Here is a 23729-nt window from a genome sequence, read left to right on the forward strand (position 1 = left end):
GTGTAACAAAACAGAACAATTATATCTTACATTAGGAAAAGCACGATATAGTAAAATATGTAATTGTTATTCCTACAAGTGCCTGTGCATTAGACATATCATAAACAACAACAACAACTAAACATAAGTTAACACCATATTAAGTACCGTATGAACGGCTTTAACATCCAGGATTATAATCATTGGCAGAACAATTATTGTATTTATCATTTTATGCAGTTTGGAAAAAAGCAAGAATTAAGCAAAAATTTGTTTCCAATGTGTATGTGTATTCCATCCATCATCACTGATGATGCTATTGTTTTAAAATTCTAATTGCTGTCAAATCTTAGTAAATCCATTATTTGGAGAAGTCAGAATTCAAAACAACTTACTTGCACACTTTCTTACAGGATTTGCTCAAACATACTCTAACGTGACAAAAATATAACTCTTATGACAAGAGCAAGTAATAGTACTTTCTATCAAACGCAAGGGACAGTTGAGTGATCTCAGTTTTCATGTTTCTTGGTCTAAGTCGGATAGATATTGAATAGACAAGTCTATGAGCTTGTCTATCCTATCTTTTACTTAAAGCCATTCTAAATGTCATGAATATGATTTATATTCTCCCCAAATGTTGTCAAAACATATGTAGGTTCGGTAAACTCGGATTTCGGGAATGGACACGAAAAAATTGAGAAAAAGTCGTATTTGACCCGCACAAAAATGTCCCGTGCGTCGGTTCGAACGTTCTGCCCCTTGTCAATCAAAGTTCCGGTAAATGTTTATATCGTTCGCCGCCACAAGCGGAAGTATGTCAGTAAACGGAGCGTCGTATATTAATAAGCTACTGACAGATGTCAATCGCGCCATGCGCCGACTGCCATGTGGTCATCTGTCGGTTTTTATTTAGTACAATAACGTACTTTATTATCAAAGTGTTTATTGATCAATGTGTAGAAGAGCAGCCTATTATCGTGTTCCTACCACTTGTTAATTAGCGGTACACAGAAGGGTACAAGGAAAGGTTGGAGACAATAATGAAAGGTTTGTTAGTTCTATAATTAGGAGAAATCAAGTGGACAACGCCTCTGATCGTTCTATCTTTCCCAGTTGCTATAAATCAACATGTTGTCATATTTGATTGTTATTTTAAAATTTAAGCAAATTTTCATGCCGTTATTATCCGTACGAAAGAAATAGCTTCACTTATATTAAATTTTCGAAAACGTTCAGACTTGAATTTTGCTTTGAAATCGTGGTAATTTTGTGCTTATATAAACTTTTCTTAAGCATTTTGTGGCACTATGGCTCAAAGAAAACTATTTGATTAGGATTTGTAGTTGCTTAGAATTTCAGTTTTAAAAATATTATACAATAATTATTAACTAAATTAAATATGCATATTCAATGACCTATAACTGAATCTTGGTGTACACAGTTATATCGTTATTTGTTACTAATAAACATTATAATTAAAAAATGCGTAAATAGATATAAACAATTGCAATATTTATTTTTTTGTCTGAATATGCCATGACCTAGAATTGAGCCTTGGGTGTTTCTGAACTTTTACATTTTGTTAAAAGTATGCATCAGTGAAGCACATACCTAATTATGTATTAGAAGAGACTATCACAGATTAGTGTGATAAGATTGTGATGATACGAAGAGACTGGTGTCAGTGGCTAGTGACGGTGCTATTGTAATGACAGGGCGTAAAGATGGTGTTGGTGCACTGTTACGGCGATTAATCCTAGACTAATTCAGTACACTGTGTCGCAAATAGACTGGCATTGTGTGCCGGCCAGGCTTGTAAGAAACTGCCATTTTTTCTGATTCTCACCTGACAGTGAAAAATGTGTATCGGTGCTTTAAAAGCTCAGCTGTTCGATACAATGCCTTTAGTGAAATGGAGAATGTGCTAAATGACGATAAAGGTATTTCTCACATTACCTTTACGGAATCAGCCAGCTTCCGCTGGTTGTCTCTAAAATCAGCAGTCAAAGCTATCCACAAGGTATATCCAGCATTAATTTTAATACTTGAATCTGAAGCGGTATCTAGTAGGGCCGAGGCCAAGGGTCTCCTGAAGTCTGTCGAAAATGTCAGACTTATTCTAAGAACAGCATTCTTGATTAACAAACTATTCCAAAGGGATATGTTAAACATTGAAACCGTGACAGTAAATGTAACCTACACCTTGGCCACACTTGAAAGCTACAAAGTGAACATGGCAGTGAGGTTTGCAAATGCATTGCTCTGAGGCTGTGTTTGTAGTGCTCTGTGCTTCCGTGGAATCTATCCTTACCTATTATCATTTTCAGTTTGTTTTAGTGCCAGTAAATCAGTGGTAGTTTTACTACTGACCATTTTCATGTGGTGTCCTGCTGCGTTCCTTCTTCATTCCTGTGTGTCTGTTTAAAATGTCGTTGTTCTCATTAGTTTTTATACATGGCTTAGTCAGTCTACACGTGTGCAAGTGAATACATTTACATGTTCTCTATTTATCATATGAATTGTTGTATAGTTAGCTTCGTTCTTTGCATGTTGCATTTTTCGTTGTACGTTAGTTCCTGCTTTGTAAACAGCAACAACGAGTATTTTTTTCTAGTTACATCATTAATAACTGTTTAATATTTATCATTTAAATGTGCCATCTATATATATTCAGTTTAGCGATCATTTACAGAGTCTAGTTAAACGTCCACAGGACAAACAAATATTAATAGTAAAGATGTGTAAAAACGGATATGTGCGTTGTACTAGTTATTCGCTGTTTACTACAATTAAGTATTTACACGACAACTCATAACTAACATAATGAACACTTGCTCGACCAAAAGCCTCTTATATAAACAAAGTATGTCTTTCTGAATGTTTTCATCTACAATTTCTTAAGATTAATTTTCAATATGTTAGCTTATTAAAAACGAAACGAGGCGTCCAGCTTCATGTTATAAAAGTAATGAGCCGCCTTTTACGAAAGTAAGACAGTATAAATTACAAGCTCATGTAAGTTTAAACGTTATCTAAAATGGTTCTAAATGAAGGACAATATACATAATATATCGGCAAACTTCGCAAGATAAATTTTCTCCGAAGTGCCAGATAAAATTAAGCTTAGAAAGACAGTAACCTAATATTCTCTATTTGGTATTATCGTTTAAACTGCTCTCTTTGTCTCTGTCCTAAATATCATAGTGTTCTTTTTATAAACAATTACACCTTTTCCTTGCATTATTATATAAACCTGTTTTTTGGTTGGTACCTAATTAAACATGTATAAAGGATATTACAAGAGTGTTTGTTCATATTGCATTTATTAAACAAGTTGAAGAAAATGATAACATGCGAGGCTCTTTCGAGCATTTTATCAATTTTATTCAACGAGTTTAACAAAGTTAATGTGGAAAGTCACACACATAATATTCGTTTTATCACATACTAGTTTTTTCTCTGCCAAAATATCAAACATTCTTCTGTCTTTAGCTATTAATACAAGTCAATTTGTCCAACGTCTCCTATACTTTAAACAGCGTCGACGTAAAAGCTTTGTTACACTATTATATCATCATTTTTAAGTAATGACTTTATTACACTCCCGCGACGTCAAACATGTGATAAAAGGTAGTTCATATCTGAAACAAGTGTCATTAAGTTTGCGACGAGAATGAATAATTATCAAAAATACGAGGGTTGTTCAATAAATATGTAGAGCTCGACTAGCCCTTCACCTTTGTTTCCGTCATGTACAAGGTAGTATTATATATACCGTTATAACCAATATTATGTCTGTTAGTAACTGACATGTAATTATTGAAACAGAATGACATTCCAAAGTACAAAATGAGGAGACTTTTAATACCCAAAGTTACGTGCTTGTGGCCCAATGGACGTTTCGATGTATTACTAAAAATTCATCTACAACTGAAAATAAATCTGCCACAGAAAATCACCTCAAATTCGTGAATATATTTTAATAAAAGTATTTAAATGATGTCTCGTTGAAATTTAATGTCCAATAAAAGATTTAGTTAACCTTGACAGATAGCTCAATCATCTATTAGAAATAATTTTGATAGTTAAATTAGGCATAATACAACTATAAACGAAGAGGCGTCGCGATTAGGACGGCAGTTACGATAAGAGGGCAATTTGACTAAAGTACTTGATCTTCTAAACGAAGATCAGAAAACGACCCATTCACATTCGTCTTCTGTATATTTTGGATTTCCAATATTGCTATTTTTATTTTCGCAAATCTATTTTTGTTTGAACCAATCAGACAACTTGTTCGAATGTCAAAGAGTAAGAAAAAGTTTTAATTAATCCAGGGCTCGAACCTGGGACCTCTCGTTTACAGCCCTACCGACTGAGCTAACCGGCTATCTGAAATCTTTCGACATAAAACTTGTTGATATCGAAACTCAAGGCTTTATAAAGCTTACAGAATGCTGTAAGGTAGCTTTTAATTGGCTAGCGGAAGGGTTGTCAGAACGAGGCCATCAATAGCTCGTTGTCAGATCCTATGCGTAGCGTAATAGGAGATGTACTTTAGTCAGATTGGATAAGAGGGTGTTTCAAATATTTTGAAAATGTCTAGATTTTCTCATCAACTTTCTACGCTCATGCAAAATTGGAGAGGCGACACGGCGGAAAGCGATAGAGCGTTACCAGGGACACGTGTATTGTCAGTTAACGGAATCACCACGTGTCAAAATCAATAAGTTAATTAGGGGATTATCTTTTTTTGTGGTGGAGCGGCAGCACGTCATGTACGCTCGTCATTTAATAGAGCAAAAGTGTAAACTTTTCGATATAATTGTATACTCTCCAACTTAGTTGAGCGCCGTTATTATTTTTGTTTTTGTTGTGTTGAGCGACATTTAAAGTTTCCACATTTTCTATTTACAATAGTATGACATAACTATGAAGCAGGTAACATATCAAAAGCACGTGAAGCAAAAATATTAAGTGTTAGTTATCTGTACATGTAGAATATATATGCAGAATATATATGCAATTTTATTCTATAAAAACAAACGAGCAATACTTGTCTTTTACATCACTCTTTCTTGTTTTGACCCCTCCTATAAATAGTTCGTTGCTTCAATATTTTCTGACGATGCTTGATACATGAGGAGAAAATATCATTAAATATGTTATTAGCTTAAGTAGCTCCGTTTGATAAATGAATGTCTACAGTTTGCAAGACAATGAAACGTTCTGAAATTTCAGCAGCTTTGAGAATTATTTCCAGCATTGCTTAAATAAAGCTTCTTGATAAGATTGGCACAAATAACGTCTGGATGTGTTAATTATATGGTTAAGGTAATAAGGTAATCTAGGGCATATCTATATAAATATAAAATGACCATCTTGTAAAAGTTTGGTTGCAATTTCTGTTTTATACTGCCAAAAAATATCAGGTAAGTATTTATACTAGTTATTTAACATAAATTGTTAAATACAACAACAAATATAATCTGTTACCTTTTTCAGTAGAATAAATACGGCAATAAGACATTGACCTGGTATTCCATGTGGGAAAATTTGTTACAGATAATCAGAGGGTCGCAATGGGGTTTGTTTTCATATATTAACCATGCATTTGAAGGTAACGATAATATTTGGTTGTTTACATTTAAATTTGCTGTCTATCTGGTAAATGTACATATGTTATGTTCGGGAGGAAATAAAAGAATCAATTAATCATACTCGGGTTTAGTATTGTGTAACCCATGGATTGAGAAAGAATAGTTTAACGTTGGAGGTTATTTCTAAGGTCACAGAGTTTTATTGGCCGGCTTGTAATGACAACAGCTTTCGGTATCAGTAGCTCAGTCAAGTGTGACTTATTAAACTGTAATATTCCTTCTCAAGAGAAGGAATAACAAGGAAATCGTGTCATTTATGGTGCAATTTGCAAAACATTTCCCACAGCCTGGGACGGGGCATCCCTCCCATACATAACACATATCACCCACCATATCTCATGTCGCTCCAAGACCAGATGAATCCCAATGCCCCTTCAAACGGGGTGTTTTCTGATTTCTAGAGAAATAAATGACAATAACATATAATATCTACATGCTTCAATTTTGTTATTTTGTTGAAAATGCATATTCTTGTTCTTAACTGACTGTTCATCACATTAGTTGATCATATATCTTATAGATTTAAAATAATACATAAGTTACAGAATTGATGTTATGAAGACATCGCTGACGTGGTTCCTGATGCTAACCCTATATTAAAACAAATGCCAAACTGTATCAGTACGTTTGTAGCAGATCATTTGGTGGACGGATAGCTCAGTGGTTTGCACACTGGCCTTCCAATCCTGAGGTCGGGGTTCGATCCCCGGCAGCTGCTCGGGAATTTTCAGAAACGCTTTTCAGTGTTTCCCACCCAGCTAGAGGTGTACTGGACAGGAACCCAGGCAATTCTTGCGCGTATCAGTGCTATACACTGGGCACGTTAAAGAACCAGGCTGTCTATTCGCAACGAGCTAGGCTAAGTTAGCCGGACAAGTCTGTATCTGATTTCTGATCTCTCTGTGGGGGCTTTGTCTCACTCTGTCCCTCTGGTCAGATCGCTCTGTGTCTGTACTAGTAGAGGATGATTTCGCGCCCTGAGTGGCTGCAGTTGCTGTAAAGCGCCTTTGAACGTGTTTATCATGAAAAGGGCGCTATATAAATCTGGTATAATAATAATAATAATAAGAAGAAGAATCTTACATTATAACCTGTGTAAGACAGGATTTTTAAAAGCCTTGGTGCAGCGCGGAATGGAAAACCGGGTGCTGGCGATGTGTTTTATCTATTAGAAAGCTGTCCCGAGGGTTAAAAAACTTCTGCCGATTACTCAGGCAGTCATGTTAAAAACAATTTTCTTGCCTATCATTGCTATAATTGCAATAATTTCAAAAGTATTCTAAATTCTTATATGCTTGTTTCTGTTGAAACATGCTTACGCTTAAATGACACCGCGTTAATGTGCAATGACGTCAATGGTTTTGTAGCGACCAAAAAAAGAGCGCTTCTATATTCTTACTACTGTTTTAGATATAAGGCATATTAGAATTGAAATAATGTAAATAAAAATCGTGTTTGAAATTAACTGAAATTAATACACTCAAAATCGGTTAATAACGTTAAAACACGGTTTTTATATACATTATTTCTTCATTCAAAATCACTCATACACAATGACGTCATAACAAGATGTCAATATGCGCAAAAATGGTAGCTTATCTTTTCGTTATTCGTCTGAACATTTTTGTACCCAACAAAATAAATTTAAGGTATCTTTGATGGCAAATTAAAGTTATGCATCAGTCTGTCTACATATTTTGAGAACGACCCTCGTATTTTTCGACGACAATATAACTATTCTAATTTGTGACTTTAGCTAAAGATAAGAAAGTGTACCACATTTGTACGTCCCATCATTATTCATAATTCAACTTTACAGTGCCAGTGCATCGTAAGTATTGATAATTACTTGTTGAAAAAATAGATACATGTAATATTCCAATCATTATTAAATCACAAAATATCATGGGCTCCGATCGTATTTGGGTAGCATATAATTGCAAATCTTATGTTGCATTTTGTTTGAACTCATGGGAGAACAACATGCTTAAGCTCATCTTTTTTATCAGTAGCCCTCCGCCGTTCGTACGTCCGTCTAAAAAACAACATCAGAAACCATGTGGTGGTGGAAGTTGATTAAACTTGGCATATGTGATCTTTGGGTGTCCGCTTCGACGAAGTTTAGAAATTTCATATGATTTATAATTATCAGAGTAGGAATTAATCAATATAGAGTTTTGTTTAATTTACATTAACAAAGAGAGCCTAAAAATATCAATTTAAAATAAGTATATAAAATGTTTTTGTTATATTAAGCAGAGCATATATTAACGTTGTTATTTATTAGGCAATGTGTTTTAACCAAATGCATGCACTAGTTCCTGTAAAAAAGTTGGAGTCGCTTTACTAGTGATCTGTGTAAAAATAAATTACGTTTATTCGTACAAAAATAATCACAATGACGGTCACATTCATGTATTACTATTCTGAAAATTTCACCTCTGTAGAATTTCACTGTTTACTTTGTTCTTTAAATAGTTCAATTTTAAAAAAGAAATTGCAAACTTCATTGTAATATCAAGATATAATGCTTATTTTTCTTTTAGAATCTTTATGATGACAAGGCGACTGGAATGGCACACTGTCATCTGGCTGTACCTTATCGTGATGATATCGGCCGACTACCAGTGTGTCTGCAACTACAGCAAATATGGAGTTCCAGTTTACCAAAATACAACAAGGACTTCAGTCTCTCTAGGAATTGTGGACGTAGATGTCTGCAAACAGTATTTGTACACTACAAGCGAACAATCGACTGCATTCTATGCAATCATGTTTAGGCACCAGGTTGTAAAATAGATCAATAAAAGTTTCAGAATGATTAATATTTAAAAGCAATCACTAAATAATTAGTTACTTTCGAAATATCAGCACTTACTTTGTACTAATACCCGGCTTTCCAGATTTCCGTTTATACTTATCATAAACTGTACTTTACCAATTATTGAATTAACATTCACGTTATATTGATAATGTTTCATATACTGAAGTTATGGAAATGTTCATTCCGTCCGGCCATCCTTCCGTCCATCCGTCCGCAATTTCGTGTCCGGTCCATAACACTGTCATTCTTCAAGGGATTACTTATTACTTACAACAAGTATTTCCCATTCAAGGACGACTTATCAGCTATAAACATGGACTCCTAGCTTAAAGGTCAAGGTCACACTGTGAGGTCAAAATTCAACAAATCTCTTTTTTCATGTCCAGTCTGTAACTCATATATGTTTCCTATAATAAGATAATGTGTCTTATCCCAAGGTCAGAGGTCAAGGTCATACTTGGCAGTCAAATGTTAACATTTCATGAACTGGGTCTTTCATCAAAGGATTTTAATATCATTTGTCACAACTATTCCCCACAACCAGACAACGTGTCATGCGCTAAACCCGGACCCTTACAGTCAAGTTACATTTGGAGACCAAAGTTCAACAGGGCTTTTTCCCGTTGTCCGGTCTGTAACTAAACAATCCATGAAGGGATTTTGATATTACTGTTACATGTTAACATGGCATGAGCAGAGTCTATTTCGTGTCTGGTCTGCATGTCTGTCATTGATCAAGTGATTTAAATAGTGCTAGACACAAATGTTTCCCATAATCAGACGACGTGTTATGCGCAACTTTCAGAACACTAGCTCAAAAGTCAAGCTCACACTTGGAGATCAAAAACGAATAAGGTTTCATTTTTTTCAGGACCATTACTTTGTCATTCAAAACAGGATTTAAATATTACCTGGCACACATTCTGCCCAGGTTGAGTCGACATGTCATGCTCGAATTCCAAACTTCAGATGAAATGTCAAGGTCAATGGCCAGCATGGCTTTTTTACATGTGCGGTTTGTAACTCACCAATTCTTAAAGGGATTTTAGTATTACTTGGAAAAAAAGTGTACTAAGTGTCCCTAATAAAACGGCATGTCATGCGCAGGACTAAGAGCCTTAGCTCAAACGTAACTGTCACACTTGGATGTCAAACGTAAATAGGGACTTTTTCCTGTATGGTCAATAACTCTGTCATCCGTGGACGAATAATAATATTACTTTCAACAATGTTTACCATAGTGAGACAATGTGTCTTAGCAGTTCCCTCATCCCTTACTCAAAGGTCAAGATAACAGTCGGAGGTTGAAAGTTAGTAGGTTTTTTCTCCTTTCTGATTAAAAAAAGCTGTCATTCATTAAAGATATGTTAATATTACTTGACACAAATGTTCCCTATAATGAGTAGGTCATATGTTATACCCGGACCCTTTGCCAAAGGTCAATGTCACATTTAAAGGTCAAGAGTCAACATTGCTCTTTTCCTGTCAGGTCTGTAAATCATTTCAATATAAGCCTATGTGTCGTATGGAACCAAATAAATAGAACGTTGGTGTTTTATCTTCAAAATTACTTCTTTTAAAATGGCAATTTATTTCTTCATTTTTTCTCATATTTTCTCACCAATTTCAGAATAAAATGTCATTCAGAATTGAAAATAAATATTTTGTTTATATTTATAGATGTTATCAGCAGTCAATTACTGTAAAGTTTTGTTTATGCAAATTTCAATCCAAGTGTTATGACATATTGTATATATAGTACACTACTGCTTGCAACATCGTTGACAGATATCAGATCATCATGTAATACTACGTTAGAGAAAATTAGTTGCTTTCCAGCAAGGGACTTTGTATTGCCTGGCAGTAGTTCGTTCACTTGTTCTTTCACTTCTACTTCCACTTCTACTACTGATGGCATAATACTTGATTGTTCTTGATCGTTCTAGATTGGATTTGTGATGGATATTTACATTACAAAACAAAACTGTCAAGGAACACCTCCAGTAAAGGACATAGGTAGGACATTTTTTTTGCTTCTTTTTGGTTTTTTTTTTTACTGAAGTCAGAATATTATTTTCCGATCTTGAAAGCCAAATATTTTTTCAGGGTGACCAAAGATAATTTCTACTTTTTCTCAAAATATTTTTGTTACAGTATGTGTTTTCAAACCTAACAAGCGCGATAAAGACTTATATTCTGTATTGCGTGATTTGCATAAATACACATGGAATAGCGAAATGAATGTCTCTTAAGAAGCAATTTGACTTAAATTACAAAAGTAATAAGTTTCTCTAATTCTCTAAGCAAAAATGGTGAACAATGTTTTTTTAATGTTAATATACATCACTTATATAATTGGAGTTGTATATTCCCCACTCTTTTGATCTCATGATTATAGCAATCCTGTCAACATCATAAGCTTATCCTGACGTTTGGAACTGTGTAGCTTATGGCATGAAAATGCAATAAAAATGTCTGATAAAGTTCACCAATATATTTGAATAAAAATTGTTTTAGGTAAAACAAAAAGGATAACTGTTTAGATCTAATACAATGTACGAGCAGTCTAGTGGATAAAGAAAAGGAGAAGGAGCAAAATATCATGTATGAGAAAGAGTCTGTTTTCTGCTCTCTTCTGGACTTAAGCTTAACATAGTACTACTGATACCATTTTAAAACACTACATTTGAGTTAAAGTTTTGCATGCAAGTTACTATCTCCAAAACTAATGCAGATACTGGATTTAAACATTTATGAATATTTTAACATTTAGGGTAATACCTGCTTCTGATTGCAATAACGTTGAGAAAATAATTAAGGATTAATATGGAGTTCTTCCATGTATCGTTCAAATTGCTTTTATACGTTTTTGTAATTGCCTTGCGTGTGCGTTTAAAATTATATTAAAACACGTTCTGGTATTCAATTTCACTTTGAATTGTTTGACCAAACATTTTTGCTCTGTCTGCTTTAACACCAGCCCCGGCAATAGTTACAATTTCTATATAATTCCTAAACTAGATTAATCTGAGAAACGATTTCTCTCAAGGGGACCATCATATATGGTGAGACATCCTTGCAATTCTAGCAACTGAGCCATCTGAGCCTCTGACATGGACCATTTGACACTTCACATCAGAAACTGTTCAGTAATTATATATATATAATTATTGAACAGTTTCTGATGTGATATATATATATATAACCAGATTTAAAATAAAGGTTGTGCCAGCTGCTGGTTACATTTTCCGCATTGCAAAGCGGCCATTCCAGTTTTTCATTCCTCTGTTTGCAATAAATCACTGAATTTAAAGTTGTATTGTTTTGCAGTCATTAAATGACTTTGATTCTACATTTTCATATTTCGTTTTATATGTTATGAATATTGAATTGTATGTTGGCAATGCTCATATCTTTCACTCTCACGCTTGTATGCTATGCCACATTTATTTATCTAATTTTACCCTTCCTCCTCCCATTTTTGCTCGATTCCTAGTTTTTATTTATTTCATGTAATTAAAATGTACTTGTCGGTGTATGATTGAAGTAACCTAATTATAATATCTTTCCACTATAGGTTATTTTGTGTTTGGTCTATTTTCACTTACATGACCTTTTAATTATTATATAAATGCCAACTTGTTCTAATCCGATACTGTCAGCTCCTTATGGTTAATAGACTAATTAAAATCACGTATAAGTCACATAAATTTCCGAATTGACCACACCTATTCCACGTACAACATTACTACAGAACCGGTTAATAGTATATCTGCATTAAATGGATCAGAAAGGACTGTTGCTATAATTTTGACATCGATATCAGATTGTAAAGAAGGTGTCACTGACAGTAAAACTCAAACCTATGAGACACAAAGTGAGCAAATGTCTATCACTAAGTACTAAACACCTTGTTACTGAATATACAGTTACTGTAGTAATTTATAATCAAATGAAAAAATATAACTGTATTATCTCTATTAAGCATATATAAATATCTAACGTAGAACGTAAATGCATTTTTACATACCAGAGGTCGTATTTATAAAGCATCTTAAGTATAAGTATACGAAATTGATTATTTACTTAAGTATTACTTAGGTAAGAAATTAACTTTACTTAAGTATATTTGTTATTCATAAAACAACTTAATAAGTAATTCTTGGCTTTTATTGTGAACAAAAACATTAAAGGAAACAACATTAATTTCAGACAGATACAACATGCACAATTATGTTTAAAAGTGCTTTTATCTGAAAAAAACATCAGTTTAATCGTACTCACAACGCCATTTTGTTTTCTGACTTAAATTATTTCTTACGTATCTTAAGTTTAAGCTGTTTAATGAACAGGACTTAAGTTCTTTACTTAGACTGAAGCTGAAATCACCACATACCTAAGTAATATCTTAAACTTCAGTCGAAACTTATACTTTAGATACTTTTTGAACTCGGCCTTACATAAGTATACTACCGACAGACATTATCTCAAATATCCCCGACCTCAGCATCCATTGTTTTGACATCTACAGATGATATCGGACAAAACAGAACAATTATCATAAAAACTGTTGAAACGGTGCAGACAAATACTACCGGAACACAATACACAACTACTTCAAATGAATTGTATAATTTTACTTCTGTTTCACAAGGTAAGTAAGAAATTTAACACTGTAGAGGTTTAGTTACGCTAGTGTGATTTGGATTATATCTTAATGTAACTGATTTTGAAAATTTGGTTTTATGCACAGAATAAAATGTATTTTATTCCGTTCAATCGATTTTTGTTACCTAGATCGTCCAATACATGTTATTTGCTTGAATGATGTAAACAGGATAGTATACTCTTCGATAAATTCATTAAAATTATTTCCGGCGGCAGATATTTGCATTAATGCGTTCAAGGAGGCGACTGTTTCAAATTTCGTTTCTTAACTTGGAAGTGTTTACTCTAATACATTTATGTACTGTTACTACTACTAATAATAATAATGATATCAACAAAAATGATAATAACAATAATCATAGTTTCAATATGCAATCCTAATTTTACATTAATTTGATTGTATGGTTTACTTCAGTTGCAATTATGTTTCGTGTTTAAATTCATGCATATGTTTCGATGTCAATAAAATTTTGAACATACTTACTTGCCAAAATTTATCAGATTATTTGTGCGACTATTTTGAATATCTGGATCTGCGCATTTATTAGTATCTTAAAGAATAGTTAGAGTTTATCTCAAACTTTATCGCAACGAGGAGTTTAATCACTAAACTGTTAGGTCAAAAACCTCTTGGGTACCCACATCTCACAAAATGGTAGTACAAATCCTTTTATGACATTAGTTTTTCTGGCGTTAGACATCATTTCTTTCAAATCAGATTTGACCTATATTTTCAAAACTCTATGTCATTGTTTTGAAATACAATATATGTAAAATACCTAAATCCACAATTGGCCTGTTTTCAATTGCTAACAGTTCTTCTTTTTAGGCCATGTCGAGTTGTGCCCGAACAGAATACAACATCTTGCGAAGCTGTCCGGAGAACTGTTAGCACAGCTGGGACAAAATTGCTACGAGGTTGTTCAGACAGCTGTTTCTTGGTCTCATGCTGAGGCAAACTGCAAACGTAATAGAGGGCATCTGGTACATATAACTAACCAACAGGAACAAGACTTCATCAACAATTTTCTTGTTAAAAACCATAGTCGTGCAGTATGGTTAGGTCTACACGATAGAAATCAAGAAGAAAGTTTTGAATGGACGGCAGGTAATAGTTGACCCACTACTTAAATTTACTAAATTTAAACTTAATTACAATTTATCTTTACTTAATAACAGTTGATAACCCGATGATTTTATGTACTGAGGAAAGTAATCGTTTGTTAGGAAAAAAAATGTGAGAAAATAAATTTCACTCTTCCGTTAATGTAAAAAGGCCATCTTAAATATAAATGTAAATTTATTTTAATAAAATCACCTTCAGAGGTATTTTTTAAATTTTTCCTTGGCCCAACATGACCTATAACATTTAAAAGTTAATAGATCATAGATGTTTGTATTTCTAAGATTGATAATGTGGATAAATTGCCAAAAACAAAAATATGGGATTTTTTTACTTCACAGTGTGACACAAAATGTTTTACAAAATGTTTACACAGTTTCCCTGGTGTCTTCGTACATCGTAATGTTTGATCTGTTCTTAGATTAAATAGTTTTCCATTATATGACATTGTCTAAAAAAGAATGTGCTATATGTAATAAGTGAGGCACAAACCAACGGCATTCAACAGCAAATAAAATTTCTTTGCACGGTTAGATCGTAGCAAAATATATGTTTAAAGTCCCAATCTTTACATCTGACGTAAAACTTCATTCGAATAGTAGCCAATATAAAATTATGTATTTTTACGAAAAAATAACGTGTTAGATATAAATAAAAGATGGGTTAACATTGCTGGTTTTGAAACATTTTCAAAAGTTTGTGTTTTCGATTTTACTGCGAAGACATCAAATAATGTGTTTAAAAGCAGTTATTGTAAATGAAACTTCGGATGAACTAAACAATTTTCAGACTTATTACAGTAGTCTCTATGTAAAAATGATTTCTTGCTAAATTATAAAAGTGTTAAGTGCAATCCGTCATGTATATGCTTTTTTAAAAAAAGAAAGAAAATGACGTCACTACTTGCTTAGGTAATACCGTAACATACACAAATTGGAAGCCTCGGCGAAAAGATGATATATATCACGATTCCGAAGACTGTGTTTTTATGACACCGTCGACTGGACAGTGGGATGATGTACAATGTGGTGGTGATGATTCATTGTCAGAACTCTTTCATGCGTATATATGTCAATATGGTATGTTTGTTACTAAGTATTTTAACAATATATTCATATAATAGTAGTTTCGTTTTGATTAAAATATGTCTTTTACCATGAACATCTCATTTATGTAATACTATAAAAGATCTATGCCTAGACTTTAACATGTTTTAAGGACTCTAGGAGTTGTTAAGTACTGTGCAACATTTAGTGCACTTGTCAATCTGTTACTTACTGATTCTCATTTTAAGTTAACTATGGCATTGAAAAGTTGCGGACGGTATCGGACAAGACTAGTTTATTGCATGAAAATGTTTCAGCAGGTAAAAACTTAAAATGTAATAGGATGGCAAATGCAAATGTCTGTTAACAAGCAAAATGACGGAAAAGTAACGAAAATGCAGTATAATTATGGTTGTCATTATTTACTCCTTTCAAAGCGTATCCATGTTAAAAGGACAGGTTATATCTATATTGTTAATTCATGACTGTACAGAAACAGGAAATAAATAGTTGCTAGAAATAATTTATAATTGTTAGATCAGTCTAAATCAAAGTATTTAATGTAAATAAATCAGAAAAAGCATGGATACCCATGATTTTTGATGGTTTGTTGTTCATTATGATGAAAGCCACTTATACATGTACAGTAAAACAGAAGTTGTAGGAAGTATGATAAAGATATGCTATTTTGCTATTTTCGCTATACGTTTAGAAAATTACACGAGGAATTTCCTAGAATTAAACTCATTAAAAACATTTTAAGTTAATTTTGGAACCTAAAATTAGTTGTGACAGAACATGTACAGAATTAAAATTTTAAGACAGTTATAGATTACATTTTCATGAAATGTATTCCATGGTCTGCTTTTGTTCTTGGTTCTCTGATTGACTTCCAAGTTTTAATTGGTCAATTATTTATCCTGTCTAAACCTTAAAAAGAGCACGGGTGTGCGTATTTTTAAAGATACATTACAAGTATCATATGTAAAAAAAGTTTATATCAATAGCCACTGTCTTATTTCTCATTTTTTAGAACATTTTGTAGTCTAAGACATAAATGTATGGGCGAGCCGCTTTAATACACTGTCTAACTAAGATATATCTTGTCTTTTTTCAGCTACTATTGATGCATCAGTTTCTGGTGGTAATTATTCTTGGTTCTTTGTATCTTAATAGTAAAAATGTAAGAATTGTTTTCATCAGAAACATAAATTAATGAGTTTTCAATACTTCCGATAACATTTTATAACGGCTATTTCTTTGATGCTGTTGAGAACAAAGCATAGAACAGCGCCATATGACGGTACGAGTGCTTATCTGAAGGAGATATGTCAACTTAGTATGTGTGAAAAATCAGATTCATAGAAATAACAGCTTTCGATGAGCCCTACAACTAACATTCGTGTACATGTATTTTAATGATATCCCACGTGGTTGTTTTGTTGGGTTTAACGAGTTTTTTCTTCAAGTATTATTTTAGGGATATCCACAACGATCACTTAACCAAACAGCCTTATCCAGGATTACTCATGCTATTCATGGGACCTCTGTGGCCGAGTTGTTAAGATAGTAAATCACTTGCCCCTCATCGAAGGGTTCGAATCTCTCTTTCATGTGAGGAAGCCATCGAGCTGGCTTACAGAAGGTCGTTGGTTACCCCCAGGTGCCCGCTCGAGATAAAAGTATGCACGGGGAGGCATCTGGGGTTTTCCTCTGCCATCAAAGCTTAGAAGTCGCCACATGACCTATATTTGTGTCGGTTCGACCTAAAACCCAACATAAACAAAAAAAAAACATCATATTCGTGAATGCTTACTGTTGGGTCCGAAAGATTTATAGTTATTATGGACTGGTTACTGAAATGCGCATATTCGTCATATGCGTTCTTATGCGTATCCATGGCAACAAAACTGCCTGTAGTCATGATCATTGTGTTTAACGAAGCCAAAACAGTTTTAAACGGTAAAGCTATGGTATTGCGTATTGTATTAATAAAGAGTCACTTGTTTGCTGCCGGCTGAACTATACACTTACTAAGCTACAGTCGGCGAACGATAATAAAAATAGCGCGAAAATGTCAGGCAAGTCTAACAGATAATTTAGGCTGGTCAGATGTCACGGTAAATAAGATAGGAATTCGTATGATACTTGTCAAATAGAAATCAACATTTACTTGATTGGTGAAATAACTCAGGTGGCTAAGCTGTCGGTTTTCAAATGCAGGGAGAAAATAGTACGAGTTCGCAAGAGGTTTTTTTTTCTAAGGAAAAGAGTTTATGTAGCCCTGCTTTATGTTTGTTTTATTTCAGTTTCATTCTCAGTTTGTCTTCTTTTTTTATTTCTTTTTATCTTATTACGTTTATTTCTTTTTTCTCTTTGTTTTCTATTTTGTTTTAACTTGTTTTAATATTTATCAAATTTTAATCAGTAAAATTCATTCTTTTTATTTCCGGCTCGTCCGCTGTATCTGTTGCAGAATCGTCAGTTGTGTCCGTTTCAGAATTTCAGAATAATGAAATCGCTCATCAGAAGCTTTTTTCAATGTTCGCCATTTCGAGCTATGGAATGGTATGTTAGTGTATACTATAATGTGGGAGTAATGTACTAGTCTTATATTCCATCGGTAAAAATTGGACGTTCACAAAGAACCCGTGTATGCTGTATTACGGTACCGTACTATTTTTAAAACCAGTTGAAAACCCGGTATTGTATCTATGCAGAAAAAAAGGTAAAAAGTATACTTCAATCCAGTATCGAACTCCGGATCTCGGGTGTCATACCTAGCGGCCTAACCAATTGCGCTAATACAGTACTTCGTTCATCAAGTCTCAGTTTGAGATACTAATCCATATCGTCTATGCGTGATTTACCTAAACGGGCAAATAATAGGGTCGACTGCGTTTGTTTACAAATATCAAACTATCGTTGTTTTTTTTGTGCAATTTAATTGACCTGTCAAAACATGTTCCCGGCTTTCATGTTAATCTTTATATAGGCTCGAAAGCCGGGTCCATTTTTTGACAGGTCAAATAAATCGGACAATACTGTATATAGCACTGAGCCTAAGTAATATCTATGTGTTTGTAAACATTGCCTACTCATAACTATTAAAGTAATTCTGTTCTTAATCTGAGTACTACACAGAAAAAATCTTAAAATCTGTGCCTTTGACCCCGCTGTGATGCATTGTATGACAGTTTTCTTTCTATTTCAGGTAACATATATTCATGTCCTTATAAACTTCATCAGCAGGTTGAGAGAGAAAGAGGCATTCTTGTACAGCATGACCACAGTTGTTACGAACTCGTTGCAGACACTAAGGTTGCTTGGCAGAATGCCGAGGACCTATGTCATAGTAGAGGAGGTCATCTTGCTTACATAAGTAATCTACAAGAACAAGCATTTATCCAAAGATTTCTGAACAGATATTCTCCAAGCCATGCTGTTTGGATTGGCCTCACAGACCACAACTCGGAGGGACATTTTCAGTGGACATCAGGTGGATATTTATTCATTGTTATATATATTTTTCTATAAATTAAGAATTACAAGTATAATTAAGGTACAAACTTTTATTTTGAAATTCAATTTTGTTGAATGGGAAAAACTCATATTCGGGCATTTTTGTTTCAAATTTCAGTGAGATATTTCAAACAAGTATATTTGGCATTGTGTGTTCTGCATTCTAGGAGCTCCTGTCCATTTTACAAATTGGATACCAGGTCACATGTCCAATAATGCTAGTTCTAGTCAAGAAAATTGTGTGGCGTTTATACCATATAAAGGCGGAAAATGGGATGAGATACCATGCGAAAGCACTCACCATTCCATATTTAGCGGCACCTCCTCATCCGGAGAAATACATCCTCTTTTATGTCAATACCGTAAGTATATTCCATTTAGTCAATCGAGTTGCATGAACAATAGCGAGATCAGTTAATAAAATTCGCGTTTTTAATTTAATGGTTTTGAAATAAAGAGAGTGTTAGGATAATGCCTTCCAGAGCTTTGGTTTATCCAAGAAATCGGTATAAGTGTTATTCGCCCGATGCTCTTCCATGGAGATAAACTTTTCGGAGACAAGCTGGATCAATTTAATTTAAAAAGGCAGTCAATATTATTAACAATCTGTTTATCCTTTAACCGATAAAACCTGTTTTATTAATAAACTGTATTTCATAAAAAATGCACAGTATAAAATATTAACAGTTTGCTAGTTTGTAAATTCCTCCACTCATTGCTTTATTCAATTTGACACATTTGCTCACATATCAAAATAAAGACATTGATACTTACCTTACCGTTTTACACCTGTGTACATCGTATAATGAACCAGGTATTCATTTACAGACAAAGTAATAACGTTTTGACTTGAACAAGACTGTTAAAATCAACCTTAAACTGCTCCATTTCCAACAGGAAAATTTGAATTTAGTTCACAACAAATGCCTTAGATCCAAAAATTGCTATAACCGTCCTTAATCTGAAATGTAGTTCACGTTACAAACTTGGGCAAGGTCAGTGTCGATTGAGACATATAGAAATGTGCAACACCCAATTCGGCTCCTAGCACCGGCTTTAGCGGAACTCTACTATCCGTAAACATTGACCGGACTTTAAGATTCAAAGGACCAATAACAATAGTAACACTAGATTAAAGTATGAGAAGACATTTCAAAGCCGCCACAACCACTTAAAGACTGCTGTTTTGATAGTGAATAAAATCCCAAAGAAAATTCTGAGGAAGAAAAGAACACAACCAAAACCAATAGCAGACCCTTTCACCAAAGGTAATGGAAAATGCAACACTCCGCATGCCCCCCTAGCACCAAAGTCATATCGTTCAACGCTGCCCTTTAATAGATTAGTTTTGAACGATTCTCTTATATTATGAAACCCTGACCAAATTAAGAATGACTGCTGCAAACGTATTTTAAAAGTAGTTCGTCAGAAACTGCTTTGTAAAGGCAGGATGGTGTGTAAATAAAATCTGCGAAAAGATACTCTGGGCGCATAAAACACAACCAAACAATGTAACAGAAGACTCGGTTTGATCGATTCTGCTCAAGAGAAGTTATAAAATGTGCAACACCCCTCCCGCCCCGTAGAACCGGTTGAAGCAAAATTCTATTACAGTAAATACGAGTGTACTTTCAAGTTGATACGCACTTCGATCTGAACGAAATAAAGGGTTAGTAGTGATAAAAATAAGCATTTGTGGTTAAGGAAGTTTATATCAACAAAATCCGTTCAAAGGAAATTATCCACAGCATGAGAGCAGTACATTTGCCAACTACAAGCACATTTTAGTGCTAAAATTAGGTTTTTGGAGAATTGCGTTGCAAACAATAAAACATTAACAAAGGAAATACATTCTTATTTTAGCTTGTGTAACTCTTTGTCCGAAATGTTAAGATCTTTCAGGAATTCATCAGAGATTTTATTCAGGTTTATAGTGTCAAAAAATATACATTAGTAATATGTTTCTTATATTCTATTCTGTTTCAAGGTATTTCATCTGGACCATCGTTGATTGGATAAATGGATTTAGTTATATGTCAAGGAGCATATATTCAGAAATAAAATTGAAAAATAGTGTGTTTTTTCCATATTCGTGTATAGAATGCAGACAATAACGCAAATAAACTCGGCAAAGAATAACGAAAGAAAAAATTTTCAGACCGACTATACAGTCTGTCACCGATTGACTGATGTTGACAGCATTGTTTGTCTGTATTGTCAGCAATGAGGAAATTATACGTTTGCTTTTCAGAAAAAACACTATATCTTACCGGTAAGTGAGATAATTTCCGATATTAGAAGTAGCGCTACAGTTTTTCACCAACCTCTAGCCAGTATTTGGATTGTAAAAGCTTTATAGACATTGCATATCTTTGTCTATAGGTTGGAAGTTAAGATAAGTGCGAAAGCCTCATAAAATTTTATGGTCGTAAGGTAAAATGTCCATGTCTGAAATAATGTAAAAAGTTATTGGATATCAAATACGAAACTACAAAATTAATACATTGTGACAATACATGAATACAACAAACAAACAATATAGTTAACAAGAAACTCCGTTGCAGGACTAAATGTATTTACATTAAAGTAAAAAGAAACATTTGATCACTTAGTAACATATTTGTAGAAAAGCATAGAATCAGGGGATATAGCACACGGAAATTACAGATTTCACTGTAATTATTTCTTGTTCAGTCTTAAATAGACGTATTTATGGCAAATTTCTTCTGGAGATATTGAAATCTGTGCTGCTGATTTCTTGTCGGTCTATAAAAATAGAAGGTAAGGGTAGATTTCACGGAAGCACAGAGCAGTCCAAACACAGCCATGCACAGCAAAGTAGGCCCACAACAAAGAGATGTTGTAACGGAAAAATATTGTAGACAGGTTGCTCCAGAAATCCAACAAGTACATTTAAATTATGTGCAAAATACAGAAGGGGGAGGGGCAAGGGGTAGATAAACGGATCGGGTGTCGGGGTATAGCGGAGCAAGAATGAATATTCAAATGGGAAAGCGAAAGCCACATTTCTAAAACGCAGTAACCCTACAACGTAAATCACGGCAGCGCAGACATCAACGTACAAAAAGCAAATATGCGCACAACTAACAGGGGAAAGGAAGGAAAGGGGGCGATGGGGCGAGTGATGAGAAAGAGGAAAGGAACGCCAACAAAGAAGACAACATACTCAACACAAAATACGAGACAGACAGAAAACAAAAGTTGAAAATAGGGGCACCGCCTTGGAACGGTCAGTAACCTATATAAAGGAAACTGTTGTTTTAAACGCGTTTAGGACATATCAACCTCGCACTTACCTCTATTTTCAACAAATTAGACAAGACAATGTAAATAAAAGCACTTCCCGCTGAGAAAGGCTCTAATACTAATCGCAAAATACCAGATTATATCAAATAGCATGAAATTAGGGTCAATCCAAAGTATAATTACACCAATGTACTTAACAACCAATAATATCAATAACGCCCCTTTGAGAAAAATAACGTAAGGATTACGTCCCTTTATATTAACATCGCATTACTACCATAGTAACGTCACGTTATACTAATATGTACACTGGAGCCGATGGGCGAAACTAGTTTGTATTGTTTTATAATTTAATACTGCTAGAAAGGCATGTGAAGTCGTTTTACAAGTATACGTCTTTACTCTAGATAGTTGTATTTTACAACATGTTTGTTCGTTTGTTTTGGGTGTAACGCGTACTTTCAACAGAATTTCAGTTGTTTAACGGTGAGCAGTTAAACGTTAACAGTGTTCATTGATTTTGTACTAGTACAAACCTGTTCTCCGCAAGTAACTGCCAACTTCCCCACGAATCAGATGGAACATGATGTCAAATTGTCTACAACGTCATGGACAGCGCTCTCGGTGATCGACTTGCACTGCTCTACTAGTAACAACAGGTTTTCAGAACGTGTTGTGTGGTTACAGTTATGTGTGCTACGATTTACCTGACTTGAAGTAACCTACTTTAACATAGGAACATTATTGAGGCTAAAAGTAAGGTTTGTTGCTAGTAAACCAATTTCCAGTTTTCATGCGGTGCCCTGGGGGTCTCCGTGGCCGCGTGGTTAAAGTCGCTGACTTCAAATCACTTGCTCCTCGTCGATGTGGGTTCGAGCCTCACTCATGTGAGGAAGTCATCCAGCTGTGTAACGGAAGGTCGATGGTGCTACCCAGGTATCTGCTTGTGATGAAATAATACGCGGATGGGCACCTTGGGTCTTCCTCCACCATCAAATCTTGAAAGTTGCCGTATGACCTATAATTGTGTCATGTCTAAGGAACGGATTTGCGCACAACAGATGAATGTTCATCAAGGAATATATATATATGAGAAGACAATGTGATGTAGATCTTCTAAAACTAAGAATGGGAAAATATGACAATTTTGGCATTCCTTTCAATTATTTCAACTGAAGCACACACCTGATCCTAGAAAATAAAATTTGCTATAATCTTACTGACGACGAAATTATATTTTACCAAAGAAATAAGATGTAAGTTTGCCATATCAGAATCACAAAATCATATGACAGAAAAGATGGTAAGAAATACTATTAGCAAGCAGTGAATAATTTTACAAAATACACCTATACCATGCTTCTTGTAGATTTTAGCTCTCTGTATATACGTTGTAATTCATACTAACATGTTGCATTTTGTTACCCAAATATCAGCCTGTCGTTATATCGTCACTGCAGTTGTAAGCTCTCAATAGAGAGATCTTACTACATGCGAACGATCATAATCACACTGTCGCCATCACAAATTTGTAAATCTCATTTAACAGGGAAGGATGCCAATGAAGATGGGCGAGTTCGTTATAGAAATTTAGGAGGTTAAAGGCTAACGCATTTCATAATGCTATAAAAGAGCGT

General features: G+C 34.2%; 1 protein-coding gene across 1 annotated transcript; it reads left to right on the forward strand.

Moving 5' to 3' along the window:
• The first annotated feature begins 7412 nt into the window (after positions 1-7412).
• Positions 7413-20898, forward strand: LOC128548518 (macrophage mannose receptor 1-like). Its single transcript, XM_053523601.1, has 10 exons — positions 7413-7473; positions 8189-8429; positions 10413-10482; positions 12998-13120; positions 13964-14242; positions 15169-15336; positions 16421-16447; positions 18518-18802; positions 18993-19187; positions 20813-20898. Exons 2-10 carry the CDS (start codon positions 8196-8198, stop codon positions 20842-20844), a joined length of 1413 nt encoding a protein of 470 aa, XP_053379576.1. The 5' UTR covers positions 7413-7473; positions 8189-8195; the 3' UTR covers positions 20845-20898.
• The last annotated feature ends 2831 nt before the right edge of the window (positions 20899-23729 follow it).

Source organism: Mercenaria mercenaria, chromosome 14 (genome assembly GCF_021730395.1).
Source record: "Mercenaria mercenaria strain notata chromosome 14, MADL_Memer_1, whole genome shotgun sequence".
In the NCBI taxonomy this organism is placed as follows: Eukaryota; Metazoa; Mollusca; class Bivalvia; order Venerida; family Veneridae; genus Mercenaria; species Mercenaria mercenaria.